The 19,696-nt window shown below is 37.9% G+C and overlaps 1 protein-coding gene across 1 annotated transcript in view; it reads left to right on the top strand.

The window, feature by feature from the left end:
• Positions 1-19,696, top strand: part of LOC107739701 (whirlin) — a 105,259-nt gene continuing 85,563 nt past the window's right edge. Inside the window, exons 1-2 of the mRNA XM_016551899.1 lie at positions 1-515; positions 1,251-2,156. Coding sequence (XP_016407385.1) covers positions 1,422-2,156 — 735 coding nt within the window. The 5' untranslated portion in view covers positions 1-515; positions 1,251-1,421. The remainder of the gene's footprint in view (positions 516-1,250; positions 2,157-19,696) is intronic.

Below are 19,696 nucleotides of genomic sequence, written 5' to 3'. Positions count from 1 at the left end.
GACGCGTTGGAGCGAGCCAGTTCAGTCGATCCCCTTGTTCCGACAGCTGAAGGCTAGACAACGAAGACAGTCGGTCTCCGTGCCGTGTTACTTTGTTTCTTTGCGCACTTACGCAACGAATAACTTTCCAACCTGTTTGATTTTTTTGTCTATGTAATACAACTGGCGCACTTTCCAAAGGACTAAAGCGCGTTTCAACTTTCTGATATGAGCGTGCCAAAGGATAACAACTTTGCGTTTTAGTTTGGGTGCCATATCCTCCAAATACAGGACGAGTGGATTAGAACCGAACGCTGAACCAGTGCTCTACTTTTAAAACTAATCAACGGGAACGTATTCATGTGATTATGGTGGTTGTAAAGCTCTGGATTTCTGGGTAAAGATCCTAAACTCCTCCTTAAGGGATTCACTGTTGACGACAGAGATATTGGAGAAGACGCACTGGCCACTTGACCCTTTTTCGCGAGCGCAAGACGCACCGGAGCGCGCTGCTTTCTGTCGGTGTTATTTGGAAGGTGCACTTTCCTGTCTAATATATGGCTTTTATTTACGTTTTTTAGATTCTTTCTAAAGTTCTGGCTATCACAGTTGTCGGTTTTCCAGCTAAATTCCACATGTCATATTTCTATAAATTTAAAATGCTATGATGATGGGATGGAATTTTGATGACTGTATTATTAAATTCATGTTCGTATGCCATTAAATCATATAATGTTAATATTCAGACATATCTTGCGCAATTCCATCTGTCTGTCACTAAACTTTCGATGTAGCCTACTACTAATAATATATCTGGTAACATTGAATGTTGATTGAATGAATGAATGAAAAAATTTATATTGTTTCATAACAGTGACAGATCACAGTGTTATCTATCCAGGTAACACATGACGTTAAATTAATGCAGCAAACATTAACTACACAACATAAAATGTGAAACATTCCAATTGGCATAATTAAAATTAAACATAAAAATTACATAAAACATGGTTTACTCATGGAAATCTCAGAATTTCCCCCATAAATTATTCTTATTTTTATTCTTAAAAACATAATGTTACCTAACATCATAATTCCTTGTATAAATTATAACAAACAAACTAAATGTAACTAGATTGTAACTAGACATTGACATTATTACTTTTTTACAGCGTGCTTTAAGTGTTTATTTCAATTCCAAACTTTTTATTTATTTATTATTTGTGCTTTAGGATACTGGCCTAATTAGATGTATGTGTTTGGTTTTGTAGGTCCTCTGTGACCCGTTTGGTGTAATATTAATTATGACAGTGAACATCAAGGCATCGCAGTGCCATGCGCCGCTCCGCAGACTCCTGTAGACTCGGTTCCGGTGCTACTGCAATGCTCGCCGGACCCCACCGCTTCCGCGTGGCTCTGTGATCCAGGCAAAGGGCGCGAGGATGAGCACAGACCTGGAGCGCCTGTCGCTCAACTCTTCCTCGGGCAACTCCTTGGCGTCTAGCGCGCGTACCCTTTCCGCCAACGTGAAGAAGCTTCACAACGCGCTCAACCTTCTGCTCTGCGACCTCGAGAGAGAGCAGTTCATCCACTGCCTCAACGTGTACCACTCCAAGCGCAATGTGTACGACCTGGTCCAGACGCTTAAAGTCATACTGAACGTCCCGAGCAAGCGCCAGCTTCTTCCCATGCTGCGGCTAGTTATCCCGCGCTCGGACCAGCTTCTGTTCGATCAGTACACATCAGAAGGTCTCTATTTGAAATCCGACGTTCTTGCGCGCAATGGTGACCCAGACGGTTCCCACGAGGCTGCTAATTTGAGTCCAACACACGGGGCTCACTTCTCGCCTACTTCCGCGTCTCAAGCCGCTCTGCGCGGGTCTCCTGACACTATCAGCACCAGCAGCGATGGGACAGCGACTCTTATTCCTTTACTGGGAAGAAATTTCTTACCGGAGCCGCCAGGAGAGATCCGACAGGTGACCCTCAAGCGTCACAAGAGCAACGAGGGTTTGGGATTTAGTATCCGCGGAGGATCCGAGCATGGAGTTGGGATCTATGTGTCACTGGTAGAACCGGGATCACTGGCTGAAAAGGAGGGTTTGAGAATTGGAGATCAGATAATGAAAGTTAATGACAAAGTGTTTGACTGGGTCACACACGCAGAGGCAGTTAAGGTAAGCTTTTTTCCCCCTTTAATATAATTTGTATAAATATTTTTTATGGTTAAGTGAGTGTGAATAATATTGCTTAAATATGTGATCATTTAAAGAAAATGTATTTACTTATTCCTTGACCGATTCATTCACACATGCTGTTGTTGATATGGAAACCATGCAGTTTTTCTGTTTTTCTTTCTTTGAAAAACTAAATATTACTTCACCCACAGATTGCACCTACAGATTTTGTAGCCACGTTTAGATCACCTGACCAGTCATTTGACCACAGGGAACAGACTGCACTCCTTCTTTCTTGATTGATTATTAATGCAAGACAAGCAGCTGAAAGTGTCCCTTGAAGGACCAGAATGATAAATGCTCACTTTTATTGATATGTGTTAGCCAGAAAGGCCTCTACGAATGTTGATGTTATTGATCAGTGTGTATGGATTATCTATAATTAAATGATTGCACGTGGCTTATCAATTTTGTATCAGTAACATTTGCTGTCACGTGAAGGTTTCTAGATATACTCAGTATTTCAGTGTAAAGGCATTTCATTGTGCTGTTGTCATTTAAAAGAAGAGCTGACTTTGACTAATCCTTCACATACTCTCTATTAATCATAATTTATATGAAGTAATTGCACAATTTTGGGCCACACATGTATTATTAATGAGATTTTGTGTGCTATCCATGGTGCTGAAACAAGCATTGTTCTAGATTGCAATTTTTTTCAAAAGGTTTTTCCCAAGAATCGTATGGTTTGTCAGTTGTATAAAGACCACCGATCTTCATGTGCCACAGCACAGACACCGGTGGACCTCTCAGGAGAAACTCTAAGCGCCATTTCTAAAAGGGCAATTCTCTGAAGTACCCATTAGTTTCTACTAGAAATCTAAACATTGGCAATAATAATAAGCAACAAGCTTTGATGCACTTCAAAAGCATATTGAAGTTCCTTAAGTGCACTTTGAGGCATCCTCAAAAAGTGCTTAGACTTTCTCCAAAGACTTACACCAGTGTCACAATCTGGGGAACCATAAATGAGGCCTTAATTTTATAATTTTACAGTGATCATATTTTTGACAACATTACAAAACATGAAAGCATCTGAAAGTGAAGATAAGGCACATCCCAAGCATATTTCAAAGTACTGGCACATAGCCATTCCACTGATACTGCTTGTTTGACTCTCTCCTATCCCCGTGTTTGGGAATCTCTGTAGAGTTGTGTGCCAAGAGAAAATGAACATGAACAGTTTGCCGCCTTTCTATATCATTGTTGCCCTCTTTCCCTGGGGGAAAACTGGCACAATTGAGCAGCAGGGTATAAATCCCTGCCATGCTGCCTTTCTTAAACAGAAGCTGGCAGAGGCTGCTTCCTCCCAGTTAATCATATTGATCTGCATGAATAAATGGACGACCCTCTCCCCCAGGCTGAACATGACCTTCTGCTTGTCTTGATTATCTTGTTCTCATGTAATGCAGACATAGCCTGGGTAAAGACACAAGAACTGTCTGAGCAGCCAGAACAGAGAGAGATAGACGGGGGTTTTGCTAGGTGCAGATCATTTCAACACAGTGTACATTTGATCGGTGCCTTCCTGTGCTCCCTGAATGCTAGCAGGCAGAGTTATCTCTCATTTTTCTAGTAGAAGGAAGAACATCTATTTTAGTTACAGTGAGGATTTCCTCTGGGCTCTGTTGACATTTGTGATGTGTAAATTAACCCTGAACGTTATCCGTTTTGCTTTTGCTTTTTTTTTCTTGGATTATTTTGGTGTTTTCAGACATAAACACCAAAATAATACACCTTTTTTTAATAGAAGTTGTGACAACTTCACACGTTCCAATGCAGCTAAAATTCTAGTTGGTGGAACTCATGGTAAAAGTAACAGTATCTGTGTCGGAAATTGCATACTCTCTTCAGTGGGTGCTTCTTTTGAATAAGTAATTGCTTTGCGACCAATAAAAAGGTTCTTTATAGTATGAATGAAGTCCAAATATACAACATTCATCATGTTGTCATTATCATGTGACCTACCAGATGGTATGCCATTCATAAATCCTCTCCCGTGGCCTCACGGGATAGTGAAGTTTCCATTAAATGCACACTTAAGAATCTCACCAGAAGTTGGTCATCTGGTTACTTTTTGCTTACTGTTTGCCTGTGAAGTTCATACTAATCTTTTTGAACATGCTACACTTTTTACATAGGCCTACAGCTTTTTTTTTTGCCCTCGCTGCCTTTTAAAAATAAAGGTTCTTTATTGGCATCAGTGGTTCCATGAAGAAACTTTGACATCCATGGAAACTTTACATCTTAGAAAATCTCACTGAGAATCTGATAAGAACTGTTCACCAAATGGTTTTTTGAGGAGCCGATGCAAAATGGTTCTACTACCCCCACTGTGGAACCTTTATTTTTAAGATTGTACTTAAACTATGTAGTAGGGAAGTATGCATTATTGGATGCAGCCACTGTTCTAACCTGTTGTCTGTCCATACAAGAAAGCAAAAGAGCTGTGAGATCCAGCACAATCACAGCCAATCGGAACTAATTGGAGCAAAATTTTAGGCAAATGCGATTTCAGAATGGGTGGAGATATCCAGGCCAGTGCCAGTGGCTGGTTGGAATAAAATAATCATGTTGCTGTATCATGTTGTGTCTGGTAAGGAGGTTTGCTGAGGTTTGTGTACACAATGTTTTGAAATGAGGAAGAAGCAGGCGGTTGAGCTGGACTGACATCATTATTTCTCTGCCTGTGTCTTCTAAACTTTTCTTGTTTATATGTCTAGTTGTCTGTCTGACCAGCTGTCTCCAACTCTCTCTGTGGGTCTTCAGACTCCGTGATGAGGATGGATTGTACATACTGTAGGTGACCTGTCTGCATCATCTTTATAGGCTATATTGAATGTGTGTGATGCCCTTTGGCAGCTCATGATTGGTTGGTCTATCCACATGGCCTTCAGTGTTTGTTCACAGGGCTGCTATGATAGCCCATATGATCAATGATCTTTCCTCATCTCCTGTTTCAAGGGTGACCCCATATAAGATCACCAGTTAAGTCGAGTTGATTGAATTTTAATGCTGGGACTGCCAGGGCGCCCGTGGCTCAAAGTTAGAGGAGGTTGCCTCTTGCCTTTGTCTTGACACTGAGAGATGATTAAGACAGAAGTGTTTACCAGCTAACAGTCAAATGCTGCTTTGCAATCTCAGTTAGAGCCAGGCTAGAAGATTCATCACTAGACCAATGCCTCTAACTGTACGTGTCCACTTGTGTGGAGCTGAGTGAGCATTTTCAATTCGTTCATGGGAACTGAGCAGCAAGTTCATTCAGGGCATTGAGATATTGACAGCAGCAGAGCGGTACATGCAGTGATAGATTCAAAAAGTTGAGAAATACTAAATGTTATGCACATGAGAGGCGAAAAATGGAGGGTGGCCATCACTGTGAGAAGGCAGCAGTGGCATATATAATAATTTTTTAAAGTGCATAGTGGATTTAGTGCATAAATCACATTGTTGCATAATACTGTATTTAAATCAGATGTCAAATGCCCTTTACATGCTTTCATTGACACTGTGTATAGTTATAGTATAGTTTCTGAGACACTTTTAAATGTATTTTTAGCCAACTGGTCTTGATGTCATTTTTCTTGTGTCATTCTTGTCATTCCCTTAGCAGAATATCCAGTAGTTCATCATATAAATATACAGAATGAACAAGATTTTTGTCTTCTTTCTGAACAATATGTCTATTGCATTGTATATTTAAACCTAACAAACTTTTTTGTGGAATGTCTTAACTGAAAGGTAGGCTACTTGTGCTATATTTCTTTATACTTGTTTTGATATTTTGTTATATAATGCAAATACATTTATCACATTCATGGCTAAAGTGTCCAAATATAGAGCTGTCATGTTAATGCTTGTGAATGATATAAAATGTTTAACACATTAATTTATTTTAATCACAGTTAACACACATTTATGTAGTCATGCTACCTAATGTGAACTTGTATTTTAGTGCATTTCTGTTTTTGTACTGTGGAAAATAAGGTTGTGACGGTGAGGAAATTTTCCCACCGGTAAATCGACGTCTGACAACACCGATAAAACCGGTATCACCGTAGGGGAAAGGGCGTTCCCTCTTTTCCTCACTTTCCTTCGCTTTTAAATAGCTTGTAAAAGCGCTGTGCGCATTTTACTTTCACTTTCAAATAGTGTAAATTCGGTGTCAATTGCTTGAATGCAACAACAAAATACAACGTCAAACTCACTTTAGCTTATATATAAAACATAGAACTGTTGTAACAACATGTAGGCCTATAATGTATAATATATAACAGGCAACAGGCTTTTCAAAATCCAAAATACTGCCAAACAGGCGCTTTTGCATTTCGTTTCGAAACTAAATCATCCACCATCGTCTTGTCTACGACGGTGGGGGTCGGTGCCGTGGTGGGCAAGTGACGTAACCGGTGTTGCGGCTTAACAACGGTATCACCGTCAGCACCGTCTATCGCGGCAAGCCTAGTGGAAAGCTGTAAAGGGATAGTTCACCCAAAAATGAAAATTCTGTCATTGATCGTTCCAAACCCGTAAGTCCTTCGTTCATCTTTAGAACACAGATATTTTTGATGAAATCCGAGAGCTTTCTGATCCTGCACGGACAGCAATATAATTACCACATTCAAGGTCCAGAAAGGTAGTAAGGACATTGTTAAAATAGTCCATGGGACATCAGTGGTCCAACCTTAATTTTATGAAGCCATGGGAATACTTTTTGTGCACAAAGAAAACAAAAATAACGACTATATTCAGCAGTTTCTTCTCTTCCATGTCAGTCTTCGATGCATGTTCAGGTAAGTACAACGATGCATGTTATTTTTGGTTTTTTTTTGCACACAAAAAGTATTCTCGTTGCTTCATATAATTAAGGTTGAACCACTGATGTTACCTTACTACCTTTCCGGGCCTTGAACGTGTCAGTTGTGTTGCTGTCTATGCAGGGTCAGAAAGCTCTCAGATTTAATCAAAACTATCTTCATTTGTGTTCCAGAGATGATCAAAGGTCTTATGGGTTTGGACGACATGAGGGTGAGTAATTAATGACAGAAATTTCATTTTTGGGTGAACTATCCCTTTAAATGCAAAACGTTGAACATAATTGTTATATATTTTTTGTTTTCTTTCCTTAAGAAGGAACTAAAAGCTTATTGACAAGAAAAGTATAGAGAGAGTCTAATTTCATCACTTCAGATCTGTGAATAATTGTGATTATTTTAAAGCGTTTTAATGGTCAGACAGCAGTACTTTACAGGCACACTCCGAAAAAAGTAAGCTGAATGCTTGCATTTCGTCTTGTATTGAGTGGGTTTTTTACACACTGATGTAGATGTAAACATAGGATATATTTTTTCCATTGCCCAATTTCCCAACAAAGTAAAACAGGTTAATGAGAGAATGGAGGAAGGGAGAGAGAGTCTTTCCCTCAGTCTCTCTATGCTGTTATTCACTGGCTTTTCTTCATTAAATGAAACTTAAAGCTGCATATCAGTGTTTTTCATATCATTTCTTTTCTCAGCCTCTCAGCTAATTGTCTCAGATTAGGCGGAACACATTTTTTAGTCCGTGCTCACATGATCTCTTGTTCATTACATGGGCTTAGAGCAGGTGACTGACTGTCCCTTGTATTCTCCATCTTGATTTAGACTCACCATAAAATGGAGAATATACACTGCCTTTCTCTGACAGACCTCATCAATTTGAAGCAGGGCAGGATTGATGCTCACTCATTACACTGTTGGGGACCTGTTGATATATGGCTGACTGACTGCAGATCATTGGCCCGCATTTCTGTGATTTTAAGACCACCCTCTCACAGTATGTGATATCTTTGATATACTGATCCCAGATTTGTCGCTTTTGTGTTTGTGAAATTACTCTGATAAATCACATGCCTGTTGGTTTTAAGGGTCTGTAGGTATGATCCTGGTAAGGGTCACATTTAGCAAATTCTTTGTGACTTAGTGTATTCAAGGTTGTAGTTTATCAGTATGTGTATTTGTCAAAAGGATTTGGATTTGACTTTAAATAGGAAAGATAAAAGCTGCTGAATATCTGATAAATATATTCGCATTCAGTATGTCTGGCATGTTGCACGTGAAAGCACAGTGCAGTAAAATTTGTTATTCACTTGCCAAAATACTTTCTAGACATTTTTATGGCTCTTAAGCCATTTTTGCTTTTTAAATTACTATACATATAAAGCCATTTTAGATGAATGAAACTCTCACTCACTTACCTTGTTTTCTAGCTTTTTCTTTCGCATTCACTCGCTCGCACACATACACAAGTGCTGAGTTATTCTGTGAAGGGAAAAAGCGACGCCCAGACTTGACATGGCAGTCTTTCTTTCATGCTGAAGAGAACTCTGGCTGGTTTTATTTATTTATTTTCAGACTAATGTAGTGAGAAACATACAGCATAAAATCCTCCACAAACCACACCAGGAAATGAGTTTGAGCTTTAGTCTGGTTACACAATCCTTGTATAACGTAGATTGAGATAATCGGTTGTTCTTGACGACAGGATTTTAAAGACAGTTTGGAAGACGAGGAACATATTGAGAATTTGATGGTTCCTAGTGAAAACAAAATAGATTTGTTAACCTTACTAAGTTATTGGACATGTATCACAGTAATATGTATATTTATGCTTTTATCCAAAGCAGGCTGCACTGCATTAAATTTTTTTTTAAATAAATTAATATTCTGTATTTGCTTACTGTCTGGATCACTCATACCTTGTTTACTGTACAGTGATAACATTTAATGCACCAACTAGGCTACACGGTGTTTACAACCAGCCTCTGCTCACAAGTGACTTGTTCCTCTGTACTTTGTGGTTGCAATATAATTAGCAATTTGAGCAGTAGAAACTTGTAGCTAAATAATAGGACTCTCCACCCTGTTTTTGCCTTTCATCTCCTCTGTCCTCGTTTGAGCCTTAAAGGAAGACCTAAGCATGTAATTTAATACATTTGAGCCTGACCCCTCCCCCGCGTCCCATACCGAGCGTCCCATTGTCCTGTCTGGACCCAGACCATCTGTTGCACAAGCTCTTGTATCTGCAGCATGACTCGCCGCCTCTTATGAGAGAAAATAGATGGAGACATGAATTTCGCTGTGTCCACATTTCTAACGAGGCAGTGCAGTATTGATGATATGCGTGATCTTTTCCCATTGGCTGATCTCTTGGCTTTGACCTCTCATTGGCTGACACCTCTGTCATGGACTCCTGTTGGTAAATAATTAAAGAAGCTCCACCTTGTCTCAACACGTACACTACTAATGTCAGACATACAGATAGGAAAAGAGAAGAGTGTGATGTGGATACTCTTGCAGGAAACTGGATTTAACTGGATTTAATTTATTTTAAATTTTTTATTGTGTTATTATTGTTAAAAAATAATAAAAATAATATCATAATTATATAACAATTTTATAGTATAAAAATTAAAATAAATGTATTTAAAATTAAAAATAAACATTAAACACGCGCACACACACGCATATATATATATATATATATATATATATGTGTGTGTGTGTGTCATTTAATACATTCAGATGATACCAACCCTCAGACAACATACAAAACTAACTACCAAATTTTGCTATAAGTTTGATCGCAACATAAATTCATTGCTGTTAATAGTGTTCACCGTCTGTTTGATTACATGACATTAACTAACTGCTTGTTTTTTTACCGTACATTTCTGCCATATGGACATCAACTTGAGATAGTCACCACTGATAAGCTGTTACTAAATATAATGTAGAAACTTTACCAAATTATCCTAGTTAAGTTCATTAGGGAGTTCTTTTGAGGTTCCCATGTTGCTACTTTCCAGTAGAGAATCAAGGAGAAGCACAACTAGCAATTAGCTACCTTAAATATAATTTCCCATGATGGGTTGCACCTTAGTTTGCAGTGTTAAGGTTCACTGAGCCAATCAAATCAATATTGTGTTGTAATTAATCAGCAATAAGAGACTACAGGTATTAAAATCAACACAATTGAAAGGGTGCCCAAACTTTTGCACAGCCTATTTTTCACATTTGACTTTATTTCATACAACACAGTACTGCTACACTAAGAATTTCTGTCTGAAAAACATCACATTATGCAGCTTTCTCTAGAAACTGAATGGCATATCAATATAATATTTTCTTATAAAGAAAGAGCTAATTATTATGCAGCCTCAGAGGGGTGCCCAAACTTTTGCATAAAACTGTACATAACAAATATACACAGTACACACTCATATATTACGTAAGCAAAAACTTTTATTTTAGATGCGATTAATTGCGATTCATCGTTTGACTATATATATATATATATATATATACATACACACACACACATTTTTTTTTTATATGTTTATGTAAATTATTCCATAATTGTCTGTTTATGTAAATTATTCCATAATTTTATATAAATATTTTTACATATGTAAAAATGTATTAAAAAAATACAAAATTATAAATATTGAATCATCTTCCCATTTTCTCTCTCCTCTTCCTGTTTTTTCCCCCCACTTGGTTAGTGTTTTGCCTGCATACATGCCTTGAATGCAAAATGCAGTTTTCTACATTATATGCCCTGCTTATCTTTAAAAGCATGGTTACACGCACATGCATACGCCATATAAACTCGGGCCCATCCATATAAGTACATAGTTTTTTATAGAAGATTTTTATTGATCCAAATGACATTTGTTAGGACATACACATAGCGCCACGGGCAAACCTACATCATGGGCCTGGACTTTTCTGCACAAGTGTACTTGGATGTGTGTGCATGATCGCTGGCAAGAGCACAGGAAATTAGCAAGCACAACATGAACCGTCAGCATGTGGGTTTGTTTTGTTTGTTCCATCTGGTTTTTAGTGTCATGTGACTCTCTAATGACTGGTCTTTAGTGTTTGTTGAATATAGCAGCAAAAGTAACAGTATGAGATTTGCCGCTGAGACTGTCTGCTGGGTAAAAATCCCATTAAATGACTAAATGGCCATCACTCTCTGAGTGAAGTTCACACTGAGCCTTAGTCGATGTGCATGTGACTCCTCTACAGACGTGAACCGCTCTTACCCAGAGTGCCTACACTTGCCAATTTTCGCCGCCGCGTGTGAGGGATGGCGGTAATTGACCTACGAAGGTTACTTTCATGTAGTTTCTCTTTTATCTGTGTGCTATGCAGCCTCTGTCACTGTCATCTGCCCTAGTTGTCTGTATGTATTCAGCATCCAGATTAATCATCAGCTCGCAGCCTATCGATCTGGAGTTTATTGGCAGAGGACATCGTTTCTGATTTGCTCGATGGGTTTATAGCTGGCACTGCTCATCAGATGCATCGGCTAATTGACTCTCTCTTTCTATGGTTTGTTTTCATGCTAGGTCGGGTCACTGGGCCCATGGGCACCGGCTCACTGCCCAGTTTGTCAACACACAGCATTAAAATACCACAACACACCATCCTCGTGGAGACAGTGTGTGGTGCTTTTTGTATTGATATGTATTTGAAGTGTCTTGTTTACTTGTCCAGTTCCATGCCATTCTGTCTGCCCAGTTTTGTGGTCTGGAAAATAAATATTTATGGATGAACTAATACAATTTTAGATATTAAAATAATTTGTTATTAGAATGCAATTTTAATTATACATTTTAATAATGTTTTTTAATGAATGCACATTTTAATTAAAAAAAAGAAGAAATTATTTTTTATGTGCGTTAAACAAAAATGCAATATTAAAAGCAAAAGTTATGAAGCTAAAATTTCAAATAAGTGTAAAATAAAAATGTAATTAAAACGACCTAATTTATCTGTTCATGTTGGATATTTAATTGTACAATTAAATGTTAATTTTCCCTATTTCACATTTAAATTGTCTTTACAGCCTTAAAATTCATTTTAAAATACTAATAATTTAATAATAATGTTAAATGTAATCTTTAGCAGATACATGTTTTTATTTATTTTTATTATATTGTGATGCCCAAGTTGTATCATTAAAACATTTATTATTATTATTATTATGCATGTCGGATTGAAGACCTCTGCAGTATAGTTCAAGTCCTTTCTGATTCATGTGTAGAATTTATTACACAATTATAATCTAAAATAAATTACATATTTTGTCTTCCTCCTGATTTTTTTTTTTATACTTGATTAAACTGTATTTTGCTTGCACACATGCCATGCCTTAATGCAAAATCCAGTTCTCTGCATTATCATCTTTAAATGAATGGTTACACACACATGCCTAATTTTAGTTTTAGTGGACACCATGGTTGTTCAATGTTCTCCTGATGATGGGCTCATAAACATTAACATTAGCCAATGTGAGAAAGGCCTTTAGTTGCTTAGAAGTTAGCCTGCAGTCCTTTGAAACCAAGTGGACTTTTACACGTCTTGCTTTTAGAGTGTTCTTTGTTGGTGGAGCACTCCTGGGGAGGGTAACAGTGGTCTTGGATTTTCCTCCATTTGTACACAATCTGTCTGACTGTGGATTGGTGGAGTCCAAACTCTTTAGAGATGGCTTTGAAACCTTTTCTAGCCTGATGAGCAACACCAACTCTTTTTCTGAGGTCCTCAGAGATCTCATTTGTTTGTGCCATGATACACTTCCACAAACATGACCAAACTTTGATAGATCCCTGTTCTCTAAATAAAACCGGGCACACACGGACACTTGATGGTCATCTCACTGAATAAAAATACCTCTGAACAGATGGACTCCAATTTCACCTTCAAAAGGAAAGGGTCTGAATACTTAGGACCATGTGATATTTCAGTTTTTCTTTTTTAATAAATCTGCAAAAATGTCAACAATTCTGTGTTTTTCTGTCAATATGGGGTGCTGTGTGTACATTAATGAGGAAAAAAAATTAACTTAAATGATTTTAGCAAATGGCTGCAATATAACAAAGAGTGAAAAATTTACCCCCTGTCTGAATACTTTCCGTACCCACTGTACATATATATATTTTGGATACTTTCCCAACCCCCTGTTTGAAATTGCTGTCAAGTATTGATGCATTTGATTATAACTGTGATGGGTTGAATGTTCAGTCAGATTTAAGGAATATATCCTTTTTAATCTGTTGACGTTCTGGGACTCCGTTATAGAATAGTGCTTAAAACTACTTAAAGCTGCCCTCCCAGAAGGATCAGGTCTGTTATCTTACTGAAAGGAAATTGGCAGATTTGAAAGCACACACATATATTCAGATGAGAGGAATGACACATTGTTTGGTCACTGAGGATTTAGATTTAGAGAGATAATTAAGATGTTCAGATTATTAAAATCACTCTGTAGTGAGGATGTGCCTTCAAAAGGACTCAAAAGAAAATAATTTAATTCCCCAAACATGGACTGTTTTCACCTCCGATATGAGGAAATGAATAAGAGGAAAGGGGTCAGAGGCATATGGAGATATTAATTCTGCACAGATGTGTGCAGGGTCATGAAGGGGCGCTATGTTTTATTATAACTCCCCTGGATTATGATGGAACGGCAGAAGCCACTGTACCAGAGGACTTCAGTCCACACCGGGTCCAGATAATTGATTCCAATCTGAGATTTATGTTTCAGCGAATGTCCGGAAAAATGAGTTTGTGATGTTCGCGGAAATGATGTCTAGCCTTCAGATCAGTGTCAGAGGTAGATATCCTTCATCCCATCCTGGAGGAGTTCAGACCTCGTCGTTGTCGCAAATACTGCATCCCAACCCATGGACACAGGCTGATGAGTTTTTCCCTGTGGATCGCTGCCAGTGGAAGCTGCCAACAACACTCATCTCCACAGGCTGGCTGGACCTTAAAGGCCTTGCATCAGGGAAAAGAACAGCATCTGGGGAATTTTCTGCCTAGAGGAGGATGGGAATGGCAGGTTGTTGAGATTTATGATTGAAGGGGGCTATGATGAGAGGGCATGGATTTGATAGGTGATATCATTGTTCTGCCACTCAGGATCAGTAGACGACATGCTCATATGTTCTTCATGAGCAGTGTGGGTTACTGACAGATACAGACTGCTCACGCCTGATAATACAGTGGACTGACTGATCCAGTCAATCTGACATGTTTCACATGTGGTGGTGGTTAAAGCGGTTTTGTAGTTTTGCACACTGATTTTTTTTCTCTATCGTTTCTTTTCTATCTTATGACACAAATTTTTCCCAAGGGTGGTGTGGCAGAGTGGATAAAGCTTAGAATGTGTAATCAAACGGTGGATGGTTCGATTCCCACAAGTAGTAAGCCATAAGCTTTCACAGTTTTGCCCTTGAGCAAAACATTTAACCTCAAGCTGCTTGAAGGGAAATTATTCCAGCTGCTACCTTTTTAGAGAGTTACCTACATGTGTAAAATTCACTGCAATTATGCTAGGATGTCCTAGGGTGCGGAGATTTTATACACAGGTAAATTGTCTTTAATGTTTCAAAGAACTTTTGTGAAAATAAAATGTCAAAATATTGGTGAAATAATGTTCTATCGCCATTCAGCATAACAGATATGTAAAAACGACAATTTTTTTATCTGAATTACACTGAATTTATTACACTAAATGATGTTTTAGTGGGTGTCTTCTAGGGCTGTGCGATTTGGGGGAAAATATCAAATTGCGATTAGTTGCATACGTTTTTCTTTAGTTTTAATTTGCCTAACTATCGATCTGACCCAGTAGACACCATAATCCCACTCTGTCTCTCTCCCGCTTTCTGTTATTTTTTTATTTTTAATTTTTTAAATGGTGGGTGTTTACGCAGTTGGCAAGGGCAGTGCTGATCGGGGAGAACGGAGGTGCGCTCACTCTTTTGGTTAGTAAGACTGCAACTCAAGGCTGGCAGTCATGCATATGTTCTGGAACAGAGTAATATCGCGTCCATATCGCAGGCTTTGCGATTAGGAAATCGCAACGTCTCAAATCGCGATTTCGATTAATCGCACAGCCCTAGTGTCTTCTGTAAATCATGGTAAAAATGTATGATAGTCATTATTTTTTGCTTGGGGGAAAAAACAGGACACATTTTAATGTACAGGAAAAAAGTAAAGCTTTATTAAACTTGTATTGTTTTGATGCTTGACAACCTCATTTTGTATTTGAATATGAAAAATATATATCATGTATTTTAGTTTTTTATATTTCATATAGCAAATAAAAAATAAGAATATTTTATATTGACATTTTTCTTACTTTTAAAATGATATATTTGTATAATTATATATTTTCTACTAAATGAAATTATGCAGAAAGTTGGAAAAAGTATGATCTGCTTACACCTTAGGGGTGGGCCTTCATACTTTCAAAAAATCATGTTTTAGTTATATGCAATTTGTCACATTTTAAATATTTACAGTACATTTACCTGGTTAGACTCTCAGAAGTATTTTTTGTAAACTCAACTTAACTTCATATGTGAACCATTAACGTTATGTAAAATCAGCAGATCTTTTTTTTTAGTATTACTACTGTTTTTTTTAAGATTTTTTTTTAAATCTCTTACTCTTTGCAATAGTAAATTAGATGCTTGTTGTAGCAAGTACTAAAGTGTACTGTAAGTTGCATAATAGTGCTGTAAATAACTACTTACTTTGAAAGCTGTAAATGTTGACTAATATCACTGTCCTCTTGAAATGCATCTCTAGAGCTCTGTTTTGTCCCTCTTCACGTTTCTTTTTTTACTCCCTGTTCGACACTGGGCAGGAGGCCCAGTGGTGTTAATGTAGATCTAGCCCTTGGTTCTGACCCACATTAACCCATCCGCATAGGTTCAGACAGGATGGTGTGCTGAGAAAGCAAAATCTCTTTTCTCGTTCTTACTGAAACACCGAAAGAATCAAAGCTTCGCTCCACAAGCGTTTGCACAGCAGTTAGCCACCTGTTTCTAATATCTCTCTATTACATGTACTTTCGCGATGAATTGTGCTTTGAGGAATGCTGGCAAGACACCAGAGCATATTTATCCTTCTCAATTTTCCTCCATATTATTCCTCCCTCCCCAGCTGTTTACAGATCCAAGGAACATGCATGCAGTATTAAGGATTTTCGCCATGCTTTCTTGCAGCTTTTTCTGGAAGCAGATATTAACTCATGCCAATCATACCGGCTCATGGTCTCATGCCTTTGCCATTTTGGCTCTAGAGGTCTGTTACCCAAGCCAAGCTTTTAGGCAGCATTCTGATCAGTTTTTCATGTTAAACTTCCAGCTTGTAATCTATTAAAAATGTTTTTATTTAAATATGAAATTATATAGATGTAAATATAATTTTAAATGATTTTAATTAATTGTTTAAATATTATAATGTAATGTTTTTGAGCAAAAACCTCAGTTTTGAACTTCCAAAAAAATTATCATCAGTCATCATTATTGTAGATAAAAACCAACCCTTTTATCATTATATGACTACTTTTTTTGTCATAATCTCATGTGACTTTTTTTTCTCTCGTGAGCACAAAAGGACTTATTATCATAAAGCTGATTATTTCCATATAATTAAAATGCATGGTGATGACTGACTGTCAACTTCAGTTACAATTTTGCTTGGGTTATTAAACATATATACGGTAGTTATAAACATTAAAATATTATAATATAACAATAGATTATCTAAAGAACTACTACCTATTTATTTATTTATTGCACATTTTTTGGCTCATTTCATGATACCTCTGATGAGGTCACAAGGTCTTATTTCTAATAGTAGTTTTGGCTGTAACTTTAATGCAGATGCTTAGCTTGTGTCTGTGTTCTCTAACATGACATCTCTCCCTACTGTGTTTTTCTTCTGATTTGAACCTTTATGTCAAGGGCTGTGCTGTTATGATGTAAACACTCTTTGACTGTACAGAGAGCCCTTACATGCCAGGTGAAGGCTATGGTTAGCTTGTCCCTGATGGCCATCCTGCGATGTGTTTCTGTGTGACAGGACGTTTCCTAGGAGAGGTGGGAACAGCTGTGTAGCAGGACTCAGGTAGACGGCTCTTAATAAAACTCCACCAGCATAAATGATGCTTTAGAGAACAGAAGGGGAAAGACTTAAACATAGACAGCAAAGCAGTGAGTGAAGCTAATGAGATACACTTTGAGATGCAGCGACACACTTTTTGTTTCTTTCTTTTTTAGATCTCTTCCTTTCACTCTGTTTCTTAGCCTTCTCAAAAATGTATTTAAAATAGTGATGCACTGACATTTTGTCAACAGAAAATGCCAGTAATTAGCATTTCTCTGATGGCATGTTTATAACTGTCTGTTTCATGGATAAGCTACAACAGTTAAACATGTCAGCAGTGTGGACATTAGGGCTGGGTTGACAATATACTTGTAACTTTCTTGTCTCTATCTTTATTTTGATAAACCAAGATATTTGCGTGAACAAAACTGCAATATTCATAAATTTATTATAACCACCATTAACCGTTTAATGGAGGCAGTTGTGGCCTAGTCGGACTTGTAACCCGAAGGTCTCACCCTCACCCTGAGTCAGACCCTTGAGCAAGGCACCGAACCCCCAACTGCTTCCCGGGCGCCTCAGCATTGGCTGCCCACTGCTCCTGGTGTGTGTTCACGGTGTGTGTGTGTGTGTGTGCACTTGGATGGGTTAAATGCAGAGCACAAATTCCGAGTATGGGACACCATACTTGGCCACATGTCACTTCACTTTCACTCTCACTTTATATTTCAACTACAAAAAGGAGTAGAAATTTATTATATCAAGTATACATAAAAATTGCCTGATGTGCAATTTAAATGTTTTAATACAGCTTGCTCCTGGTGTGTGTTCACGCGGTGTGTGTGTGTGTGTGCACTTGGATGGGTTAAATGCAGAGCACAAATTCCGAGTATGGGACACCATACTTGGCCACACGTCACTTCACTTTCACTCTCACTTTATATTTCAACTACAAAAAGGAGTAGAAATTTATTATATCAAGTATACATAAAAATTGCCTGATGTGCAATTTAAATGTTTTAATACAGCTAAATTTTTATTTAAGTGTTAATCAAATAAATGTCAAGTGATTTCAGTGCATCACTAATTCAAAATGAACTTGACAACCAGTGTTGGGCAGTAACGCATTACTTAGTAACGCGTTACTGTAATTTGATTACTATTTTAGTAACGGAGTAATTTAACGCGTTATCATTTTCAAAATAGTAATTAGAGTATAGTTACAAGCTGAGGTCTCTATACGTTACTGCCGCGTTACATTGCTGACAGAATGCAGTGTTTTATAATCTAGAGATTGTAAAAAGGATGTAGCACAAGTACTGTCGAGTCAAGTGCCAGTGGATTAGAGACCTGCTCCTGCGAGACCCGATGCAACAGAGCGCGCGGCACGGGACCAGATGGGCGAGTGCTGGTGCGGGCGGGTAGACACTCGTGTGTGTGCGGGATGCGGGAGAATAAAATGATTCACGGGACTCCCGCAAAATAGAAATATCTAAACATAAAATATCTAAAACAAATAAATTGTTATTCATCTATTGCACAAAAGCAACATGAAATAAACGATTAACAGGTGCAAGCGTATGCCGTTTCTATTTAGGCTATAACACGTGTTTGCAGCGTTGAGCAATGCAGTGCTGAAATTTGCATGCTCACGAATCCTCTCATTATAACACACGAATTGTAGACATTATGAAAGATTCATTATGCATATATTTATTGTGTTATAACAGAGATTTGTGAGATTGCGATGAACTGAGATGTCTTTTAGAGATTATAAATGCAGCGCTCTTTGCTGTTCTGCCATCCAAACCATGCACGCAGCAGCCGCTGCTTTAGTTAAAAATAACAGTGTTCTGTGAATGTTGATGCTTTAATAACAAATATTTATCGGAGCGTGTATGCTGGGATTTCATAAATTTAATGGAGAAAAAAAGTAACGTAACTAATTACTAATTCTTTTTGAAATAAAGTAATCAGAACAGTAACGTGATTACTTTTAAAAGGAGTAATCAGTAATCAGTAATTTGATTACATTTTCAAAGTAACTTGCCCAACACTGCTTGTCAGTTCAGCCATATACATATCAGAGGACATTTCCATAGACATCTCTCAGGACAGGGAGGGTGTGTCTATCGGTGGGTCAAATTTAGTCATCATTATCTGGCCTCGTTTTTCTTACAATCATTTTGCATGTGCTTATCTAGTTCGCACACAAAAACACCCGATAGCTAGCCAGCTGCCTTGCTGTCTTCAGTCAACACAGACAGCAACGAGGCATTCTAACTAAAATGGAAAGTCATAAATGTCTGATTTGAAAGGAGTCAACCTCACAGGAGAGAATCAACTCGCAACTGCTTTAAATAGAATTTTGGTGTGTTCAAGTCATGTCGAGAAGATCATATTTACGGGTTGAATGCACATGAATGCATCCACAATGTCGTAATTATGATTGGGAAACTCCGAGTTTCTGAGTTGTGAGCATCTCAGTGACAAAATATGGTTACGCAATAGATGCAGAATCTTGATATT

The sequence above is a fragment of the Sinocyclocheilus rhinocerous genome, unplaced genomic scaffold (genome assembly GCF_001515625.1).
Source record: "Sinocyclocheilus rhinocerous isolate Xijiao unplaced genomic scaffold, SAMN03320098_v1.1 scaffold585, whole genome shotgun sequence".
Lineage (NCBI taxonomy): Eukaryota > Metazoa > Chordata > Actinopteri > Cypriniformes > Cyprinidae > Sinocyclocheilus > Sinocyclocheilus rhinocerous.
Note: the sequence above shows the minus strand (reverse complement) of the source record. Positions and strands in the feature narration are given on the sequence as shown.